Source organism: Schistocerca cancellata, chromosome 3 (assembly GCF_023864275.1).
Source record: "Schistocerca cancellata isolate TAMUIC-IGC-003103 chromosome 3, iqSchCanc2.1, whole genome shotgun sequence".
NCBI lineage: Eukaryota > Metazoa > Arthropoda > Insecta > Orthoptera > Acrididae > Schistocerca > Schistocerca cancellata.
The window spans coordinates 580,520,369-580,544,448 of NC_064628.1; the positions used below are offsets into that span (position 1 = coordinate 580,520,369).

Sequence of the window (24,080 nt, forward strand, 5' to 3'; positions counted from 1 at the left end):
CATGGCCTCAAGTCGCTACGTCGATGTAATTTCTGTCACAATGAATCCGATAAAACATCTCGTCACTTTTCGCCCAGTCTAGGAAATAATTATTCAGGGCATGCTATAGAACATTATCTGTTTCGAGCTCTGCAGGAATAATGCTGTTACCCGTCTACGGTACACTGTTCCATGAGACTGTCGCCGGCCGTCTTGCCTCACTCAGTGGGCTCTCTGACGTTCCACTCTAAGAAAATAATAACTGTTTACCAGCTGGCCTAGATGCCACATCGACAGTGGTTCTAATACGTGGATGGCGCTCGTATAGTGCAATGACGATATTGCATCAGAATCCGTTAACATTCTTCACTGTGCTTCTGAAGCGACATGTGAAAGTCTGAGCCAGGATTGGATTTCCCACCTGCTGCGAGTAGAATCATCTCTGTTAGCTAGCGAGGAATAGCCCTGGCCCGATCCCACTTCACAGTCGGTGTTCACTCACACATATCGAACTATTATACACTTCGGTTTTCCTATCACGGAAATAGTACCATTGGAAAGGAACGGGGGCAGAGGAATTCGAGAACTTTAGTTGCCCCAGAAGTCGTGCGTGGATAGCCTAATGGCAGCAAGCCAGTTGTTCCAGAAATGCGTGAAACAGATGTTAGAGAACTTGCCCTGGCGCAGATTTTCATGTGCAGAATCAAAGGATATCGACGCGATTGCTAGTATAGGCCCTCCCGTAAATCTTTAATGAATTCCCTCATATATGTACAAGAGGCAAAGCTCCATTGCTGCTATCACGGTCTCTGTAAAAATAACGATTACTGTATTTAAGAATTGGACGTGTTGTGCTGTTAAATATCTTTAACATCATCACTGGAGTCTGTTTACAAGCTAACTTTATGGGTCGCCATGTGAACTTTGTTAGAAAACAGCTCATGAACTGCACTCCTTAGTTTGGAAATATGGAAAATATTTGCAGTAGTATTTGAACAGAATCTGCTATTGTAACTAACCTATTACTCTGCTATCATATTACCCATTCCTAGAGAGGTCACTTGGAGTTCAAGACGTCGAGAACACACCCTTTCGTTATTCCAACGACTCACAGAAAATACAATCCCAAATATCGATCCCTGAATGTAATGTCATGGCAGTAGAAAGTCTCACAAGGATCTCACTTCCTACATTCTTAATTATATTTAGTTCTTTCTCATAGCACAAATATGTGTTACATGCTTTCGACCATGGAATAACCTACCCCTTAACATCAGATGCCATATTTAGCCCCTAGTATATCACAATCCCTAGTCGTTGTTATTCAGAGTTTCGAACCGTTGTAATTCTCTCTCTCTCTCCCTCCCCCTCTCTCTCCACTCTTTCTTCCACATTTTACTTTTTTTTCGTCGTAAGTTTTGTTTTTGCAATATAAGTGAATGTTGCCAGATTTATTATTAAGGGTAACCGTGATGTAGAACTGTTTTTATTCACTGTGTTCATGGAAACTGCCGTCCCGGCGAGCACTGAGATGTGCTTAAAATTGATCACACAGATTGAAAATTATGAGTTACGTGGTATAGATTATCAGAAGCGTCATTTTCCTTCACCCATATAGCCCAATACATCAAATAATTGAGGACGAAAGAAGCGCCCACATTTTCACAAATACTCGATCAGTTTCTGTCAGAGAATTTCTGGTAAGGAAGTCTGGACAGCAGAGCAGTGTGTATTCAACTGATAAATCACATCTGAATTAGAAAGTATTTTTCGGCGAAGAAACTTAATACCACATTTGACAGTCTGCCATAACTATATAGTGTTGATTCACTAACTATTGTCACCTAGAGTAACTTCCGGAAGTATGATAGTAGCTGAAAAGTTGCATGGGACAATGCGGGCCATAATATGTTGGTTTTTTGTTGATAGGTGGTGTCGCTTCAGGGATATGAAGGTTAATTTTGTGTTTTTTCGATGGGATGCTATAGTTTGGTACTTATTTTCTGATAGCGGCTATCGAGACGAATCCAGTGATGTGTAACAATAAGGTCTTTGAAGGTCAACGAAGGTCACAAATGTGGCATGAACGTCCATTTACAGAAGGTGTTCGAAGTGATGACCATTGTTATCAGTGCAGTGCTGCAACCTCTTTATCATGGATTGAGTGGTATCGTTTGTCACTTCGGTACTTATTGAAGCACAGGCACCGACAATTCTCTCTCACATATCATGCAATTAGTAAATATTCACCGAATTCGGCGTATCCATCTCACGTGCTACTGACATGCGAAGTCCAAAAGTTAGAGCAATAGAAGACAAGGAAAGGAAAGGAAAAAACAGCCAATGGGAAAGGGAAAAACACAAAAAATGAAAAATAGGAAAAACAGAAAAGGGAAAATAGGGAAGAACAGAAAATATGAAAAATGAAAAAAACATAAAATAAGAAACAGGAGAAAACAGAAAAAAGAAATAGGAAGAAACAGAAACTAGAAAATAGAAATAAATAGAAAAGAGAAAATAAGAAACTCAGAGAAGAGAAAATAGGAAAAAGAAGATAGGAGAAAAAATAAATAGAGGAGAAAAGAAGAAAAAAGAAAAGAAAGGAAAAAAATAAAGACAAAAGAATAGAAAAGTAGGAAAATAATAGAGAAAAGTTAACCAAAGAAAAAGAAAGAGAAATCAGTTTTACATAGAAACAAGTTCTTGCTGTTGTTAACGTATTTAAAATAATTTATTCGGAGTGACATCGAATGCATTACAACGGTGAAGGGGAATGCTGGATAGGACCAAAATCAAGCAAATGAGTAAAAATATGAAGCATCATCTGGGATTTGTTCCGTTCACATGTTCAGCTGGCAGATGGGTCAGTCATGCTTTGTGTTGGTAACATTTACGTATGATGGACGCCTCTTTTCACTATCGAGGGCAATTTGAAGGCTATGTATTACTGAGACAGCATTCTCTGACCTACTGTCCAGCCCTGAAGTCGAAATTTCGGACATGGATCGTGTTTTGTAGTATGATAATGAATGAGAACACTACGCCCTCTTCGAGAACATCTTCCCGCAGAAGGCACGACCAACCAAATGGAATAGCCTGTGCTATCTGCTAACAATAGCCCGATTGAGCACGCTTGGGGAAAGCTGAAACTTCTAGTTCCTCGCCACAGGAAGCCTTCTCTCACAGTGCTGGAATGTCTCAAGAGGGTCACCATCGAAGAGTGGTACAGACTTGGGCAGTAATTTCTCAACAATCATGTAGGGCTACAGTGCGCACAGTAGAGCGATATGTTAGCAGAAAAGAAAAGAAGTGACAAGAATATAAACGAAAAAATACAAAAAAAGAAAAGGACTGTATTCTAATCTATTGAAATGCACAGGAAATTAATGTTGTAGAATGAATTCGAATATACTGAGATGTAATGGAAGGGAATGTATTCAGATTTAAAGGAAAGGAATGTGTTGGAATGTACAGAAATGTAAAGAAATGTAAAGATAATGAATGTAAAGGAAAGGAGGTAAAGAAAAAATGAAAAGAAAATAAAGTTAAGAAACAAAAGTGAGGAAAGAAATGCAAGGAAATTAAAGGAAGTAATGAAGTGCAAGGAAATGAAAGGAATGCAAAGAAACAAATGAACAGAAAGAAATGTAAGGAAATTAAAGTAAGGGAAGAACTGTAAAGAAAGTGAAGTAATGAAAGAAATGTAAAATAAAGGAAGAAAGGGTAGTAAGGCAAAGCATTGTAAAGAAAAGAAAGTTAGGAAAGAAGTGCAAGGAATAGAAATTAAGGAAAGTAACGTAAAAAAATAAAGTAAGGAAAGTAATGTAAAGAACAAAAAGTCATGGAAGAAATGTAAAGGAAAAGAAAATAAGGAGATGAAAAATGTAAAGTCAAGAAAGAGAAGCGAAGTGCTGACAAAAACTACCTCGTGCCACTTGCAGGCGAATTAAAATATTTTTATTGGAATGGAATTTAGGACTCTAAGGCTGTAAAAATAAATACTGAACTGGTCTGAAATCAAGTTAAATGAGTAACATCATTCCTGGTCACGCCAGTGAGTTGCGAACAGTTGGCTGGGTCAAGGGCTAGAAACTTCCTTATGGCAAAAGCTGTTTTCGGATATCTGTTAGAAACGAACTGATGAAAAATCTTAGCTGGTGGCAGGACTTCCCAGATGAGTGAGGTGCGATTAGTGTGGAAAAGAAATGACCAATGGAAATGCTTTCATTCTACTCTTGAGGCTGACCGATTAAAGGACCAAAATATTTTAACATTTTGTGGAAGTTGTTGTAAGATGGACCAGCATCTCTTCTAGTTTGTAGATCATCTGAAGCTATCGTGTTTTTTCCAAACATTCACAGTTTCAGCAGTATGTAGATCATGATCCTTAGTGCATTTGGAAGAGTTGTCCTGTATTCTTTTTGAGATATTTTGTGATGGACGTTACTAGAAACTGGTTAGAGCCAGTGTACTGAGTGTTAGCTATAAACGTTTTCCAGCCCAATAGTCCAATCTCGCAACTGCTCTGAATGCAGTGAGATCGTTACAGGGCATTAAACATTGTACTGGGACATTATTAAATTTAATCCTGTCGCTGTGATCAAAATGAACCTGGCAAACTTTTCCAAGTGTAGCGGTGCAGAAAAGTTTCCAGTTCCGCCTATACGCATTTCCTAACTAATCTTTGAAGCAATACATCATGTAATTTGCCTCACATGCTGCACATCTCTGCAAGTGTGTGATTTCAGGCCGAAGCCTGAGAGACTTCAGATGATGCCATGGCATCTCCATGTATGAGATCAAGGAATGTTTCAAATGGATAAAGGCACTAAAAGCTACTTAGGACTTCATAGTCAACTGACACTTGAAACTTCGTTATTTGTCTTACCAAGATATGTTTCAGCGAAGTTTTACAGGACAATGAAGGCAGACATTGTAACAAAACATATACAGGGTGTAATGGGTATAGTTAAAGATACTTCTGTTGATGACTGAGGACAGCGTACTGAATAACGTTAAGAGAGTACTTACATCATTTGCAGACTAATAATTATAGCTATTAGGAGTAGTATGTTTTTTGGTTAGTTAGTACCTCCAACTAAATGTGGCAAGAACAAGCCATTAACTCTTATTTTCTCCTGGGCAGCAGCTCTGGTGCTGCAGTGCGGAAATGTGGATGAAAAACGATTGACCTAAACTGACAGGGGTAGTTTGCTTACTAGTACAGTTATGAGTGTGCAGGAAACATTAAGTCATAAAGTTTGTGGTGTGTCTGTGGAAAGACTATTAGACAGAGGAAAAACAACCAACACACTGATATGTGTAGATACTATGATACGTTATATAAAAATATCTGCACTTGAACCCACTACAACCTCTATATTCACATATACGTTTTCTAACTATAAAAAATTAATAAAAATAATAATAGATCTTTCATATTGAAACAGATTGTATAAAGCAACATACAATTTGACTTAAAATTTGGATAAACATGTAAAGGAAAGAAATAACACAAACAACTCAAATACATATCAACATACAGTAAAATATGAAGAAAATGTAAGATGTAAAATTTTGTATCACTGTGGATGAATGTGTAGCACATGTGAATAGTACAAGGATGGAAACAATGTCAGAACAGAAAGTACTTGTAAATATATCATACTTTGCCGTAAAAAAGCGTTTAGTAAAAGATATTAGTTTCACTATTGTCTTTCGAATATACTGATAGCGTGATTTAAAACATTCAGTAATTAAATTATTATGTGACAAATATAATAACAATGAGAAATCATACATATGTAATTCCAGCAATATATATATTTGTTAAACAAGGCTCTTTGAAACGCACTGACGAGAAGAGAGCCTCGTAAGAGTCATTATGTCCGATGAAGAAACACTAAGCTGTGGGAAACGGCGTCTCGTCATCCCACGTTGACGGTCCATAAACCATATTACTGTAATTCTCATCAAGAATTAGCACTGTCATTGCCCTCTTGAAAATGGACACTTGTAGAGCGATGCACTACTGAATGCTTTATTTACAGTCTTACCGTTGATGAAGTACCAGTTGTCCGCGACGTAGAAGAGAGGTCCTTTAGACAGAAAAACTTAATGTCTACTAACGTCACTGCACTTAATAAAAGTTTCTCACCACTGTCCGAACATTGTAGCTTTTGTATTTTTCCAAAGATATTTGTTTATGACGAGACACACCTCAGTACATTCATATTTATAGTTCACAGCACGAGCTCAGTGTCATAAACAGTCTACTTAGTGGACACTTCTTTGTCCAAATATTATTTGTCAGATTATTTCCTGAGAGGATAGTCCATGACAAGGAACATTTCAGTAGATTTAACTTCACAGACCTTGCTGTACATCGAAAGCAATCTACTTAGCAGACACGTTACTCCACTGTTCGACCATTGTAGCTTTCAAATTACCTTGTGAAATATTAGTCCATGACGAGACGCACATAGATATGTTCATATAGTAATGTCACAGTCTGCGCTATGCATCTAAATCAAATCGCTTTGCAAACCTGTCAGTCCACTTTACTGATGTACGTTTCCACTTTATAACTTTCTGACGTAATAATTTATAACGAGAATCACTGTGATCTTTACGTCCTTTACGTACACAGTCAGCGTTATTCACGAAAAACAATTGCCTACAAAGTTGATGCTATAAGCACATTATTCCTTCGCCCGCACACAACTAATCAGTCTCCTAATTTCTCTCCAGACTCCTCTGTTACCGCTTCATATAGCGGCCTATCGATTCATTTTAAAGCTCGTCTCTCTCATGTTTTAAGTTTCTCAAGTGAACATACAATTTTACAGGCAAAGAAATATTAGTTCAAAAGAAATAACGTTTTAATGAACAGCACAAAACGATATATAATAATTCCATAACGGGAAGTTACAGAGCGTATACAGAAAAAGACACAAAACCCATACTACTGAAATTTTGTCTTTGATGTGAAAATAAAATTAAAAATTAGCCAAGTGCTAGTAGGTCTCGCGCACTGACGGTTTCTTAAAAACTGAATATAAAGCTTCCATCTTGGGAATCGAGAATCTCAACGATATTTGCCTGCTATCAACTGGCAAGGTATCGGTCACGGAATTATCAAGACCGTATCAAAATATCAAAGTAGTTCCTCAGACTATCCCAGACAAGAAGCGAGCAGGGGATTTCAGTTTATACGTGTAGACAGAGAAGATTTAATAAAATATGTTTTATTTACTAATTAAAACATGACTACAATTTAACATTTTATGTTTCTACGCAATAATGTTCGCCTATTATGCTTTTAACGGATGATGAATCCAATCTATGTTCTAATGGCAAATAGATATTTTTGAGATATAATTACAATGGAACAATTTTAGGATTTTTTTACTTGCACTGTGAAACCTTGTAACTTCCAGATTTCATGATTGTACGTTAACGGGAAGTATCCTATAGGTTTTGATGCATGTGCTTGCGAGTATCAAAATGTATGTGACATAAATGGTCGTATCTTTTGACTACATTGACTTTTATGCTAAAAAATTTTCCACCGCCAGTGGGTCATAGACCTCAGTACGTGACATAAATTTGAACTTGATGAGCCAATCTGTTCAAGAGAAAATGAGGTCTTAACAGACGGACAAACAGACGGGTAAAAATAACAAAAAATCTTTTTTCTTGCTATGTAATTATAAATTAACAATTTTCGAATTTTTTCCGTTACTTGTACTGTGAAATCTTGCTTCTTTCTAGATTGTGTAGTTGCACGTCAAAGGTAAATACCGAACAGGTTTTCATGAGTGAGCTCCGAGTATCAAAATACGTGACATAAATGGCCGAATAGTTTGATTACATTGACTCAGAAGCTTAAAATTTTTATACACCAAGTGAACGTATTTGACGTAAGTTTTAACTTGATACATCTTCTCGCTCCTGAGAGAAAAGTGTTCTTAATAGTCGGACTGACAGATGGATAGGTAGACAGACAGACAGACGGACAACAACGCAATCCTATAAAGGTTCCGTTTTTGCAGGCTAAGGCTGGGAACATTGAAAAGAAAGAAAGAAAATTTTATCTCAGATTGTAGTAGTATCTTCAAAACCTAGAAGCCTACGTTGTTTTCCAAATGTGTAAAACTGCAAGAGTCCCACTCTCTGCAATAGTGGTACAGAAAAGTGTATGCCGGATTTCTCCCGTAGACATAACGACTTAAAGATATTGTTTCCTATAACCTTGGGTTTCCTATGACGTTGGCCGCGACGTTCAGGCATACGCAAAGCTGTAGCAAATTTCTGAAGCATTGATATCTGTGAAGCTGTGATATTCTATCTAACACAACTTTGGGTAACATGAGTAAGCTGCACGATGCTTTGTTCAGTGATGAATATCGAAAATTCTAGCAGACGTTGACCGCCTGTTGCTGTGAGCAGCAACATTCCAGTCGGGATAATTTATATCTACCTTCACAGTACTTTCTAGGTTAGCGGTCCCCAACCTGGGAGTAATTACCCCGCTAGAGACAATATGAAATTTTATGATGTGTAGAAACAGAAGGGTTCGATTGTGTCTCGGTCACAAAAATTATTTTTAAAAGATCATTATTGTTTCGCTATTTCGTAAGACTGCAATACTGAATACATAAGTTACTAATAATTACATTTGCTAAATAGTAGCGTTAAATAGACATAATGCGATGGAGGTTACAGCTTGTGAAACGAAGTTATGAACACCATCTTCCTCACATAGTCCACCGGCTTCAAACTTATTTTCTACTTTGTACCATGCCTCTAAGACAGTAAAATTGAGACATGGACGTTACTTTTGCTTAAATATCTCACGAGAATGCGTTCTACGGGTTGTAAGTAGTTACTGCAATGGGCCATAAATAGCTTTATTGTTCACTTTGCAACAGATAAATGAAGTAACACAACAGTAACTATGTAGTGGGTACTACACTGCTGTAGGACTTACACTGTATTATTATTATTATTATTATTATTATTATTATTATTATTAGTGGCAGTTGTCAGAAACAAAGCATTTTCAACCTGAATTCCTCCAATGTCTAGCAGTTCAGAAGTAAGAAGTCTAGTAATCAAGCGAGGAACAAATAATAAGTGCAATGCACATATTTTAGCCTGGTTGCCATCAAATGGAATTGCAAGGCAGGGGTGAAACAAGTGCCGTTAGTGACAGGGATTGTACAAAGGAAGCATATTTTGTAACAAGTGTCTAGCGAAAAATGTAGATAGTTAGGTTTCTTTCTTGAGAAGGAGTTGTGGGTAGCTCTCGCGATGTACAGAGATTTGTTTCATCATTCATTAAGAAAAGGCTGTTCGAAATAAGCAGTACCATTTGTCTGATTGACTCATTAGTTTGTGGTTTAATAAAAACACCCATAAAAGATAAATAATCATGTATCTTTCGTCATTTTAAAAGTAAAAGTGTTCAGAGATAAACCTTTTCATTCTAAGGTTTAGTAAGTCGCTAATGTTGATGACGGTGAAAACTTTTACGCCTAGAGGTAATGGCCTCAGAAAGTTTGCAAATAAATTTTGTGGATGGTTGACAGAAATATTTAGCTGCATTTCGTCAGGAGATTTTCGTCAGAGGTATTTGTTAAGTTAGGAACCATTCTTTAATTTTCTTGTCACTAAAATCACAAAACCGTTTCAAAATTCTTATCGGTTTTGACTAACCAGACCACACTGTCTAAATACAGGTGCTGTAATCGGTGAGGGAGGGTTTCTGATGCATTGTCAACATACAGCGGGTGTTTATAATTAAACTGATGGTGTCCCGCGTGCTGCAGCGCGGGCTGTATACATTGCAGGATGCTGAAACACCGTAGATACGTTCATTAATCGTTGCGCTCGCAAAGTAAGCTGAAAAAAAGAAAAGAAACTCTTCCACCAGGAATGTGGTACCGTAGGCAGTCACAGCGTATCGGTGCGTGCAGAAAAAGGGGAGGAACGGTCAAACGTATGATAACGATGGTTCTGGCACGTTTATTAGGATGTGCTCAGAAGTTAAGACATGTGTTCAGCATGATCTCCCGACCCAGCAACAGGCTGCATCCATAGCTCGGCATGGTCGACAGTTGCTCACAGCATATCAGGGGTAATAAAATGGCTCTGAGCACTATGGGACTTAACATCTGTGGTCATCAGTCCCCTAGAACTTAGAACTACTTAAACCTAACTAACCTAAGGACATCACACACATCCATGCCCGAGGCAGGATTCGAACCTGCGACCGTAGCAGTCGTGCGGTTCCGGACTGAGCGCCTAGAACCGCTAGACCACCGCGGCCGGCTCAGGGGTAATAAAAGCGATATGTCGTCATGTGCTATCCTTCAGATCTGGAAGAGACTTGGTACATCCTGCATAGACAAGATCTTTCAGATATACTCACAACCAGAAGTCGCATGGATTTAGGTTGGGGGAGCAGGAAGGCCACATATCTTGAAAATACCTAAAGATGACGCAGTCATTAGCGAAAGTTTCTCGAAGTTAATCTTTGACTAGGCAAGTGACATGTGGTGTCGCCCCATCTTGCATGAAAATCATGGTGTGGGCACAGTTGCGTTCTTGGGAAGCTGGAATGAAATGCTGCGCACGGAGATCCATACAATGCGCATTTGTCACTGTACAACTAACAGCCCCCCGAGGTGTCATCTCCTCGGAAAGAAACTGACCGATGACGAAGGAGCTTGTGAAACCACACCACACAGCCACATTAGCTGAATACAGTGGACGTTCTTTCCGCGCGCTATACGAGATTGGAATAATGAAGAATGGTGAAGGTGGTTCGATGAACCCTCTGCCAGGCACTTAAATGTGATTTTCAGAGTATCCATGTAGATGAAGATGTAGAAGAATGTGGTGGAGTGGAGCCCTATATGCGACAGTACTGTGGATTCGCTGCACTGCAGAGTGAAATGTACCTAGTCCGTCCAAAGAATATTTCCCAGGTAAATGTCACCCATTCCCGTGCGTGCCCAAAAACGAAGTTGTTGTAGCCTATCTTGAGGCTTCATTTGGTGCACATTCTGAATCTTGTATGGATATAATGGTAAAATGCACTGCAAATTTTTGGAACTGTTGACCACAGGAGAGACAATTCTCGTGACACAACTCCGGCGCTGGCTGCAGAATCTGAGGCGTGTACTATAGTGTCAGGTATGGCTACAGAAATTTCAGCAACAACTGCCATGGGAACGGGCCAGCTCCCTCTACCACCTAACCGAGCGAGGTGGCGCAGTGGTTAGCACACTGGACTCGCATTCGGGAGGACGACGGTTCAATCCCGTCTCAGGCCATCCTGATTTAGGTTTTCCGTGATTTCCCTAAATCGCTTCAGGTAAATGCCGGGATGGTTCCTTTGAAAGGGCACGGCCGATTTCCTTCCCCATCCTTCCCTTACCCGAGCTTGCGCTCCGTCTCTAATGACCTCGTTGTCGACGGGACGTTAAACACTAATCTCCTCCTCCTCCTCTACCACCTAATTCACCTGTTTCTTCGAATTTCTTCATCATATTCTTTAGCCCGTTATTGACATGGGTCCTCTTTGCAGCTGTTTTTGTCGGTGATATTCCCGCAATGCAGCGCTATTATTGCTGCATGCTGCCGCGCTAATACTTACCGAGAGTCTCAAAGTTGTAAGAATGTATATTTTTATTGTTGAAGGACGCCGCTGTTAATTCTGCAGGTATCGTACACTGATGATGCGGAACATTACGACGACTGGCCGCTGCAAAGATCTCGCAAAAATAACTTGAGACTCAGCGAGCTCACTGCAGTCGCGAGATATTTTGAACCATTGTTGTGGTAAGAGTATGTTAAGTAGAAGTGTATTGTGACTTTTAAGGACACAGAAGGAAAGTTACCTACTTATTGGAGGTTATATACAGTATATGTTATATACAGTATTTGTTAGTCGTAATTGTTCTGTCTACACAACCCACTCTACGTGAAGAAAACTGGTGAAGAGATGCACAGCGTTTAACTGCACAAATAAATTCGAGAAAGATCCAATATTACTTTTCACAGGTAGGCAGATGTTTTTAGATGTTTCGCATGTTAACGCACTTGTCTGATAAAGGTATCGACAACAACAAAAACACAGCTTTTGAAAAAAATCGTCAAATGCTGTCAGAAGGCAAGGTTTCTCACCGACAGAAAAAAATTGTGTTTTCGGAACTTTTCGAGGAGAGCTGTTTCCTCGTGAGCTATGTAAATTGCAGAAGGCTGAAAGATGGTTCTGCTTCGTCTATCTTCTGTTTACCGAAAGATAAACAGCAGTATTTGTGTAAACTATAGGGCCTATCATATTTTGTTTTAGGTACAGAACTTAAAAGATACTAAAATGCAAGCAACAGAAGGTTTGGCGCGTAAGTTTACCACCACAACGGTCGCTGTTCAAGTTGTCCGCTTTTCACTGTAGACCAATTCCAGGATTGTGTTGCCTTGGCCCACCAAACGACTCAACGAAGCATATTAGCGCCGCTTTCACGTAACGCGGTAACAAGTAGATAAACGAGCGTAGACGAGTAGGAAATCTTCTACCGAAGAAAGGGACGCAAACGGGGAAATCCACTGACATAAGGACTTTGACGAAGGGCACATTATTATGGCGCGGTGCCTGGGATCGATCATCTCGGTAAAGGCGAAGCTAGCTGGGCGTTCGCATGGTACTCTCGGGAGCATCAGTGGAAATCGTAGGAGGACGGTGAAACTGCGATTGGCGACAAGGCGTTGGATGTACGCACCTCATCACAGAACGTGGAGATCGAAAGCCCGCCTGATCTGTAAGTGCGTAAGGAGGTGACCTATGGTAAATCTGACGACTGAGTACGATGCTGGTGTAGGAACAAGCGTTTCGGAGCACACCGTTCAGAGTACACCGTAGAACACGGGACTCCATAGTAGATGACACCTACGTGGCCCCATGTTGCCTCAACGAAATCGTCAGTTACGGTGGCACTGGGCACAGGATCACAGAGTTTCGACCGTGGATCGATGGAAACGTGTCGCCGGGTCGGAGGAATAACATTTGTTGTTTCAGGTCGATAGTCGTGTCCTGATACAACTAAATCTACTTATAGGCAAACGGCTATTTGAAACAAACAGCTATTCGAAACACGCACAGCGCCCCGCACGCAAGTCAGTGGGGGCGGTGTTATGTTATGGGGACATTCGCCTTGGCTTCAAAGGGATCTGTAGTTGTAATGGAAGGTACCATCTCAACTGTAGACTAAGTGAATGTGATGCTGATCACTTGAATCCCTTCATACTTGATGTCTTCCTCGACGGCTATGGGACCTTTCAGCAAGTTAAATGCCAGTGGTTTGAGGGGCATGAAGCAAAGTTGGTCACCAAACTCGCCTGATCTGAACCCGACGTAACACACCTGGTACGTTATCGAGTGCTAGCTCTGCGCTCACAAACCCCCAGTCCGTAATTTACTGGCATTACGTGACGTGTGCGGAGACACCCTGTGCCACATTCCTCCGGGAATCTACCAACGAGTTGGCTCATCAGTGTATACCGTAATTATTTTTACGTTTATCAGCATTATATTTCTTTAGATACCAGAAAACTATGCGCATTGTAAACAATTAAATGACAAATTGTGATATTTTTATTGTTCCCTATGAGATAAATACTGCTGGTATCTGATATATGTAATTTCACGAACCACAGCAACAGCTCTCAACAAAGCGTCTCCCAAAATAACGCTGGCCCTTGTTAGTTTTGCAAAGCCACACTTACGAGGTCTGTCTCAGCCACCAAATGCAGCCTTGGAAACCTTGGAAATCTTCTGCATCTAATCCATAATATATTGTACGCTCATTGTTGTTGTTGTTGTTGTTGTTGTTGTTGTTGTGGTCTTCAGTCCTCAGACTGGTTTGATGCAGCTCTCCATGCTACTCTATCCTGTGCAAGCTTCTTCATCTCCCGGTACCTGCTGCAACCTACATCCTTTTGAATCTGTTTAGCGTATTCATCTCTTGGTCTCCCTCTACGATTTTTACCCTCTACGCTGCCCTCCAATACTAAATTGGTGATCCCTTGATGCCTCAGAACATGTCCTACCAACCGATCCCTTCTTCTAGTCAAGTTGTGCCACAAACTCCTCTTCTCCCCAATCCTATTCAAGACCTCCTCATTAGTTATGGGATCTACCCATCTAATCTTCAGCATTCTTCTGTAGCACCACATTTCGAAAGCTTCTATTCTCTTCTTGTCTAAACTATTTATCGTCCACGTTTCACTTCCACACATGGCTACATTCCATACAAATACTTTCAGAAACGACTCCCTGACACTTAAATCAATACTTAATGTTAACAAATTTCTCTTCTTCAGAAACGCTTTCCTTGCCATTGCCAATCTACATTAACAGTTGAAAATGAACAATGTGTAACGCACATCATAGCCTGTTGAATGTACTTGCAAGGCGGCCAGAAACAGTCTGAAAAGCTTTTAAGGGTGTTCCACGGTAGGCTGTGCTGAGAAAAAATTCGGTACTTTGCGTCGCTTCCAAGTTATTAAGCATTGAAGTTAGCCAATTAGCCCGTTGCGCGTGAAAACTGAAGCGGCTTGCGAGATACACGTGGTGTCAGTCGCTCTCATAGTGAAGACGACACCGCACGAGGCTGTTCGGGCTTTGGCTTGGATACGATCCTTACTAGCGCCCCATGTCCAATTTTTGCATCGCTCTGTTGTTCGGTTTTAGGAAACCAAATGAAGAATACACTTGACGACAACGTCTCTGACGGGCTGCTTGAATTTCGCCCGCAACGGTCTGACTGACTAACTTCAATGCTAATTAATTCGGAAACGGCGAAACGTATGGAAATTTTTTTAAAAGTTATTTCTGAGGAGAACCTACCCTGAAATACGCTTACAAGCTTTGCAGGCTGTTTCTGCTCACTCTGTACAATTTTTTTTATATTTTAAGGTCATAATCAATTGAGCTGTTGTCTACCTACACGTGCTCCACAGATATCCATACACGAATGAATGCTCAAGATAACTACAGATTAGCCATTAGTGTAATGTGTACTCTTCGACTTGTTCTCTTTCTTTTCACGAAGAGGCACCTAACAGATCTATCGGAGAATAGCTTGCAAACACATGAAAAAGTTAGATTTTATAGTTTTTACAGGCTTATTGGTAAATACCTCCGGGTTTCAAAGGACGACTGCGCGTAAACTATGAAATATACAAAAAATTATGTATATCAATGGAGAGATCATCGAGATACCCTGTGTACGGAGCATTTCGATTCGTAATACAAGCCGTGGCGCAGCTGCACTGGCGGGCGGATGTGTGTGAGGAGTTGTAGAGAAATCAACTGCTCCGTATTGTCTCAGCGAACTATTTAGCGCCTGCAGAAGGGCAACCCTTTGAAGAGATGTCCAAAAGTAGCTGTTGTCACACTTTCCAAGCAGCTCGCTTCTGAAAATTCAGTGAAATGAACGCGCATATTGAATTCTGCTGCACCTCAATCGGTGCCCATATTGAGAAACTGTAATGTGATTTATGCACTTGGAGAGATGTTCTGAGCCGGCCGGAGTGGCCGAGCGGTTCTAGGCGCTACAGTCTGGAAACGCGCGACCTCTACGGTCGTTGGTTCGAATCCTGCCTCGGGCATTGATGTGTGTGATGTCCTTAGGATAGTTAGGTTTAAGTAGTTCTAAGTTCTAGGGGACTGATGACCTCAGATGTTAAGTCCCCCATAGTGCTCAGAGCAATTTGAGAGATGTTCTGTCCACTAAAAGCCTGGAGGTACTTATGAATAACCCTGTATATAATATTTACATTCGAAAGCTGTCCCTTTTCGTTGTAAATATGAAGTGTGCTGTTCTTGTGTAATGCGGACTGTTGTCTTCGAGTTACTCAGTGTTTACTAATTTCTCGTGTCAAGCTGACGCTGCCGTCTTGTGTTACAGAGTCGACTATCCCTATCGTGGGCAACGTGTTCAGCTTCGTGTTGACCAAGTACCCACCGGAGTGGAGATGGTCGCTCATCAAGGTCAGTGCAAGCAACAGCGTGCATTTGCTATACTACATTTGTCATAGCCGTACACTTTTCCTTCTATCGAAATAATGTAACGCTACAGAGAAATCTAGTGAAAAACAAAAACTAGTTTAATACCGAGACACTGATTCCATGTCACGACACCTGCTTATGTCTGAATTGAGGTATTGTAAAGGATTTGTGTATAAAATAGTGAATCCTTTTCTTTTCCTGACTCACTGTACGCCGCAGCAAGTTAGCTCCAGGTGGATTCGATAGAGGGGGAAATCACCTACAACGCACCTTGCGGAGTTCGTGTTTTATTTGGTCCGCATCTACGCTCAGTCGCAGGTTGTTTACATGGCACGTGATGTTTGAAACGGTCGCTGTCCCAAAAATCTGCGGATACCAGTCACTGAATACTGGTCCCTTTTTGACTGGATCAAAGGTGGGAATCTTTCTACATGTCTGTAAGGAGGTCTGAAGATGGCGTAATATATCACCAAAACTGGTAGCCCAATAAAATAACAATTTTGAAATTTAGACGGCTGAAAGGTGTTTGATTTGATTTGATTTGACATTGTGTTCTGAACAGTCGAGGTCCCGCAACCATCTGTGAAAAGATGGACATAAAAACACGACATTCTATCGACCTTTATTTTTGTTTGTTTATTATTGTTTACAGTCTCGACATCTGCAATCTAGAATCTAAAGCAGGTCGCATTTTCACATGACTACAGAAAATTATAACCAATTGTGATTAAAAATTTGCGTCGTGATATCTAACGTAGTTTCAGTATTGACAATTACTGGTAAAAGTAAATACAAAACAAAAAAGAAAATATCACCCAAAACCGTTAAGTCACGGTACTACACTTGGTTCAAAAATGATTCAAATGGCTCTGAGCACTATGGGACTCAACTGCTGAGGTCATTAGTCCCCTAGAACTTAGAACTAGTTAAACCTAACTAACCTAAGGACATCACAAACATCCATGCCCGAGGCAGGATTCGAACCTGCGACCGTAGCGGTCTTGCGGTTCCAGACTGCAGCGCCTTTAACCGCACGGCCACTTCGGCCGGCGGTACTACACTTGTTGATCACCTGCACTACCATCACAGCAGATAGCTTACGCACAGTTCGTGATAGCAACTGGGACACGTTAAAGTTAAGGAAGTAATATTCTTTAGGAAACTCCTGTTTCAGAATTTTACATTTACATTACCCGATCAAAAGTACCCGGACGCCCTTATCTAGTGCGGAATTGACCACTACCGACGACTATTGTATTGTCAGTAGAGAAGCAGTAAGAGCAGAATGCGTCAGTCAGGAAAGCTCAGTGACTTCTAACGTGAGCTGGTCATCTGACGTCACGTGAAGAACAAGTCCATCAACGACATTCGAATCTTTATAAATTCGACTGTTGGTGATGTAACTGGAAGTGAAAAGGCGAAAGAAAAGCCACAGCTAAACCAAGGGTGGTTGTAAAACATTGCCTGAAATCATAAGAATGAATCGTTCGTGAATTCCAAACTGCTACCAGTAATCCTGCTAGCGCAGTGACAATGAGTATGGAGTCGAAAAGAATTGGTAACAATGGTCGAGCAGCTCCTCAATAGCCACACACTTCCGTAATCAGTGCTAAGCTGAGGTTAAGGTGGTGTAAACAGCGTCACCAGTGGACAGCGGATAATTCGAAACGAGTGATTTGCAGTGATGACTCACGTTGTACCCTGTGCCAATCCGATGAGAGGGTCTGGATTTGGGTCTGGCGAGTGCCTGGAGAACACTACCCTCCATTACGTATAGTGCCAACATTGAAGTACAGCGGACACGACGTTACAGTATGGGTGTGTTTTTAGTGGTTCAGATGTGGTCCCCTTATTGCATTTAAGAAAACGCTAAATGCGGAAGGATGTAAACAGATTTTATTGTGCACTGTGTATAATTCGGAGACGATGATTGGTTTTATCAGCACGGTAATGTACCGTATTGAAAAGCAGCACCTGTGACGCAATGTTTTGAAGAACATAACACTCCTGAAATGGCCTGGTATGTCCAAATTCTCAACCTAAACCGAAGGCAACACGTCTGGGATGAGTTAAAAGATCGACTTCGCTGCAGACCGCAGCGTCCATCATCACTACCTTCTCTCGTTTCGGTTCTTGAGGAAGAATGGGCTGCCGTTGCTCCACAGGCGTTCAGGCACCTCATTGATAGTGTCTCCAGCGAAGTTCAAATTGTCATAAAGGCGAAGTGTGGACATAGCCCATATTGGTGTCCTCTAATAAGTATGTGGATACTTTCAATCAGATGTTGTATGGCCGGGCGGAGTGGCCGTGCGGTTCTAGGCGCTGCAGTCTGGAGCCGAGCGACCGCTACGGTCGCAGGTTCGAATCCTGCCTCGGGCATGGATGTGTGTGATGTCCTTAGGTTAGTTAGGTGTAATTAGTTCTAAGTTCTAGGCGACTGATGACCTCAGAAGTTAAGTCGCATAGTGCTCAGAGCCATTTGAACCATTTGAGATGTTGTATGTCCTATGCTAATATCACTTAATCAATGCAAGTGAGTCCCGTTTTCCTTGCGACAACGTGCTAAATCTCTAGAACCAGAGTTTCTGGAAATCCATACCATTCACAAACACACGACACACCAGTCCTGTGAAGTTGCCACGGGTGAATGGCGCCGCCGTCCGCAGTCCCCATTGGGTCAGCCAATGAAACACCGTGATCCATTCCCTCCTCCATCGCCTGTTGCCTGCTCTTGCTGGACTCTTGAGACTCGCGTAAGTCACCCACAAGTTCCCATTCATTCTGCTGCTTCTGCTGTAGCAGCCATGTTGTTGACAACATATCCACTACCTTTGATCGCCCTCTGAGTGGGATTAAATACCGGACTCGATGAATCCTCGCTGATACTTACTACTCTCACATTATTCACTTCAGCACTTTCACATACTTTATTTTCTACACATTCGCCCCGACCCCCTTCCCCTCCCCCAGATACATTATTTGATATTTAGTTCACCAAATACCATTTTTCCTCTGTTTCCAACAGTGCCACTTAGCATCTAATATCTGTCATATGCGTCCGGAGATCTTCATAAACAAGGCATTCTAGTACAATATGGTCTGCTGTAAGTATGGCGCCACATGCGTGCAGATCTGTCAGTCATTTCCTTACCTAACTTAAATATTCAGAGTATGGCCCATGGTATGTCAAGCAGTGTATCATCTCTCTAGACGTATTTGCATGGCTCCGAAGCATCGTCACCTTGGTGTTTGGAAATATGCCATATCCTCTGCGCCCTGTGTGATATTTTGTCAGTAACATTGTTGTCCACGCGCTTTCCACAATCTTAGGTCCACTTTGGTTGCTGTTTCCTGACCAGTCGTTTCTCTCACTATGGGATGATTCTTTTTGCAAAACCAGTAAATTCACCTTCTGTAACTCACACTAATATCTATTGGACACACGTCTAGTTTGATTAATGGTATAATCGCAAAGACTCCAGTGAGCATCAGCAGCACACGCCTCTGTGTACACCTCAAGATTGATTTATGTCGATTGTAATTCTATGCCCAGACGCTGGCTGCAAACCCTTCGAGTGTCAATCATGACAGAATTTAAGTAGGTGCAAAGGGATCTTAAAATCAATGATGCACAGTTTTGCTAATTTGTGAATAACTTTGGCAGGTTTTTGACACATCTGAGAGATATGTGTGTGTAAGTAACATTTCTCATCCAAGTGTAAGCCCGAATACATGGTCGTTATAATTAAACTTTCGCTACTTGAGAGGGCCCCCTCGAGAAACAAGTGATCGTGAGGCAATGAAACTTTGTGGAAACATTTTTACGGACATGCGGAAGAGACAACGGATAAACCATTGAAGGAAACACATTTTAATTTCCACATTAGAGGGTAACATTTGTTAATTCCGTACCATGTTTATGCTCCAGATTACAAACTGCTCAGTGTGACAACCATCTGCATGCACGATAGCCTGGATAACGTTTCACAACTGTTCGCAGCATTTTAGAACGGTGGACCATGGAAAGTTCATCTGTCGTGACACAGCTTGTGCACTGCTTCAAGATCGCACATTGCGTCCGGCATTCTCAGTGAAGTCAACAGTAACGAAAATCTGTGGCGCAATTGACCGTCTGCCTCTCCCAGAAGTAATTCCCAAACCTCCAGTTAATTCGAGCTTCCAAATCATGTCTTCAACCCCGGTCTGTAAAGAGGATCTCTCCGTATTCGTTTAACGCATCAATACTTGCAAAGACCAGTAGCACTAATGCTGTTCACTTGATAAAACAGCTTGACGAGTAAAGCCCTGATTACCTTGTCCAGACCTACGTTGACCGTCTGCAACTATAACGCACACTGATGCTTGTGTTTCAAACCTTCGTCGCCGAACCGGTCCAGGCACTGAACAACACAACACAACACAAATCCTACAGCACACAGCCTAAACATCATTCTTATAAAGTTGGGTGCCCATACGGTAAATAGTATTCCGTCTACACTGGCACAGGTAACGAAAGTTTAATTACACCCACCCTGTTCTCAGACACCCCCCCCCCCCCCCTGAGATTCTCCCAATTCAAGCAGATCTACGACAATAAATTCTATGGGAGACGGAAGATCGGCTATGGAAGCATCGGTCTTTATCCAGAAAGTGTTCAGAAGTGACAGTCCTCCAAAATCTGATGTTTTGGGATAGCATATGTTTCTCTAAATTATTCGAGAGAGTGTGGAAGGTGAAACTGGCGCAGGACTCCCGCCCACGTGTAGAAACAAGGACAGAGTTCGATTTGGGCCTGATTTGTTGAACTTAGGCCGGCGGTTAAGTGTTCAAATGATCGCATACCATGCAGGAATGAATAAAATGACAGTACATAGAGCCAAACGAGTGGGTGTAGGTACTGCTTCCGATAGGAATATGCATTATGACACTTGCTTCGTGATCAACGATTACCTGGTCCACAGCGATTCTCAGTGTTTTCCAAGCTCCCCTGCAGTCCAGATGTGACCGCGGCGAACTCTTTTCTATTGTCCAAGTGAATCCAGAACTAAAATAACAACTCCATGAGGCCAAAGCCGGCTCCACGGGCTGCTTGACTGCTGTTCGGGAAAAGGACTTCCAGAGCACCTTTCCACTGTGGCATATTCGTTGCCCAAGGGTCCTATTTTGAATAATTTTGCTTGTAGCGATATCTTCAATACATTTCCCCCTAATCTGGACTCATAACTCCTTATACAAGTCTTGTAGCTATCTTGAAAATAAACTATCTCCGCCTACAGGAACTGTGAACAATTGAAGAGAAACAGGTAGGTTCCGATAGCAAACGGAAATGAATACAATAGCTTTATGAACCACACGCATGAGCGAAATATCTGAACCTAATGGGGATTAGGAACGTCAGTGTGCCGAAAAAAATGAGTTTAGCGCAACTGAAACAGAATTACGATACCCATTTGAGCGTATAGGACAGAGGGTATGTCTGTCGAAGAGAAACGCATGCTGCTTTGGAAAGTAAAATCTTTCTCATTTATGTTGAGAAATGACTGATAAATAATTTAAAGTAATCTGTTGATAACGACAGTACGTCAACACTGGCTGCTTCCTACCAGCTCCCGAACGATCATCTCCGGAGGGAGTAGGATCACAGAGGAAATTCTAACACACCAAGAGTTGGCTAGTCAATCTGATTGAGTGGACAATTAATCACGTAAGCCTATAATTATTTTAGCATTTTTTCTGAGTTTTGTTCTTTCATAAAAATATAATGGAGACGATTTGCATATTCACTCCTTCCAAAAATACAGTTTGATTATTTGTACTCGTCGTAGTACTGCATTCCTTTAAAATGTTCATCACCATTTACAGCATCATTCGTATTCCATATTAGCTTCCCAGCGATGGAAGGGAGCAGTGTGAAACAGGGTCATACTTGGGCTGATGATGGGATAACCGACTGGTTTTACCGCCGATTGCCCAGTCTATTGTTTATTCTCACAGTCGGTATTTTGAGCAGAATGAGACAACCGAAATAAACTAGTCTCTGCGGCCACGTCAGTTATATGAAGGTTTTTCATTCACTCTACGGGTTTGAGTGGATTCACCTAACGCGAAACAACTGACTAACACAAGTCTCCGACGGCTACTTCTGTTGTATGAATGCTTTCGCTCAATCACCAGTTCTGAGTGATTTCACTTACATACTTTTTCAGCCTTCTCGGTTTTGCATCAGGCATGATTGGGATCGCCACCTTTCTCACAGATGAATAACGCATCATATTTCAAGGAGAGATAAATAAGAAGTGTATTTCTGCAAATGAAGTATTTTAAACAAAATTTATATATTTGTTTACTTGGAAATGAATGTTTCGTACTTCTGACATTAAATGTGAATATTTGGTTGGCTTTAAAAGGTTTATAAGTGGTGCTACATTGTAAATTTATCTTTAAATAAATGAACAACCACTTTTTTATTTAAATTTATTGAAGCTATGTCTCTCTCTTCCCGCTGGTTTGCACCATCACCCATAATTCTCCTTTGGTAATCCTGATGTACCATAAACAGAAAGCATATAACATACATTTATACTTATTTTTTTGTGACTTAACTACTTCCTTTTTAAGCTAATACTTGGGAATATTCTCTTCGCGAAAAATATTTGTCACTATTCATTAATTTTCTTTGAATTTCTTTAATTAATATAACTTCATAATATGAATCATCCTTGATGATACTGTATACTGCACTAAGTTTATCTTGAGGTTCACTTTTTATGCAGTCACATGATTCCTTCCATTTCCCCGCCCCTGAGCATGTCGACATTTTGATCCTGAAACAAAGTTTATTATTAAGTAAACTCGGACGAAAAACTGCACCAAATGCTAGTTATTGCCACTACATAAAAAGCAGATATCGGAACGACAATAACAGTGACAACAGTCCATAACAGAGTGCAGTCATTAATAGTGAACTATCAATGCGAAACGACCTAATGTTTCCTCTGAGAACTGAATACGCCGAACTGCGTCGATTGTTTGCATTCGGATGCGTTCACAGACTGGTTTCACGTGGTAGAAATGAATGAATAATAATCCAACCGATACTCAAAACCACAGCTGAATGAATCGATAGTTCATTCGATTGTTCCCGTCACTAGTTTAGGCTGTTCCTTAGGCTGAACTTCTGGTGCAGACGCTACTAGGGGATATTATGTGACAACAAAGCCGCAAAAATTGCACTTTAGAGCAGTTTTTGAAAACTTGTAACGGTTAAACTGTCGTCAAACCGAAGGTTGATTTGGACACCACACAGCTTTACTTTACATGGTGCTGCTGGATGTCACTCACCGTTGCCTTCTTTCTACCAATGAACAAAGTTACATAGCCAGTTGTACAGGAACCTACTGTATGACATGCACCCTGAATCATTGTGCAACTCTCCATTTTTCACACGAACAAACGTTTCCAGAGGTGAAAGAAGTGGTAGGTGAAAGAAAAAAATCCTAAAACTGATAGGGAATCCAACGCAACACTATTGGGTCCATAGTCTGCCACTTTACCACTGAGCCACCTATATCACAGCGTTTAAGGTTTCTCGTTTCATTGTATAAAATTTTCCCTGCACCATTCAGAGGACACAGAGGATAGTGCGACTGCAGGGATTTATCTCTGGCGCGCCTCCCGCCAAACCCTCGGTGGCTCAGATGGATAGGGCGTCTACCATGTAAGCAGGAGATCCCGGATTCGAGTCTCGGTCGGGGCACACATTTTCATCTGTCCCCGTTGACGTATGTCAACGCCTGTAAGCAGCTAAGGGTGTTCATTTCATTACAGTGGTACCATGCCGGCAAGCTGACCCTCCCACTAAGGTGGCGTCACACCAAAACATTGAATAGAGATTATGTTGAAAAATAGGGTTTTGCAGCCAAAAGAGTGAAGAATATATACATATATCCAGCCACTTTCATACATAGATGGAAATGAATTACACCATCCATGGAGCAACAGTCTAATTCCATTCAAATTT

At 41.1% G+C, this 24,080-nt stretch overlaps 1 protein-coding gene across 1 annotated transcript in view; it reads left to right on the plus strand.

The window, feature by feature from the left end:
* LOC126176824 (transmembrane protein 117-like) overlaps window positions 1–24,080 on the plus strand; it is a 300,039-nt gene that overhangs the window by 65,575 nt on the left and 210,384 nt on the right. The window contains exon 4 of the mRNA XM_049924008.1: window positions 15,960–16,042. Within this exon, the coding sequence (XP_049779965.1) occupies window positions 15,960–16,042 (83 nt within the window). The remainder of the gene's footprint in view (window positions 1–15,959; window positions 16,043–24,080) is intronic.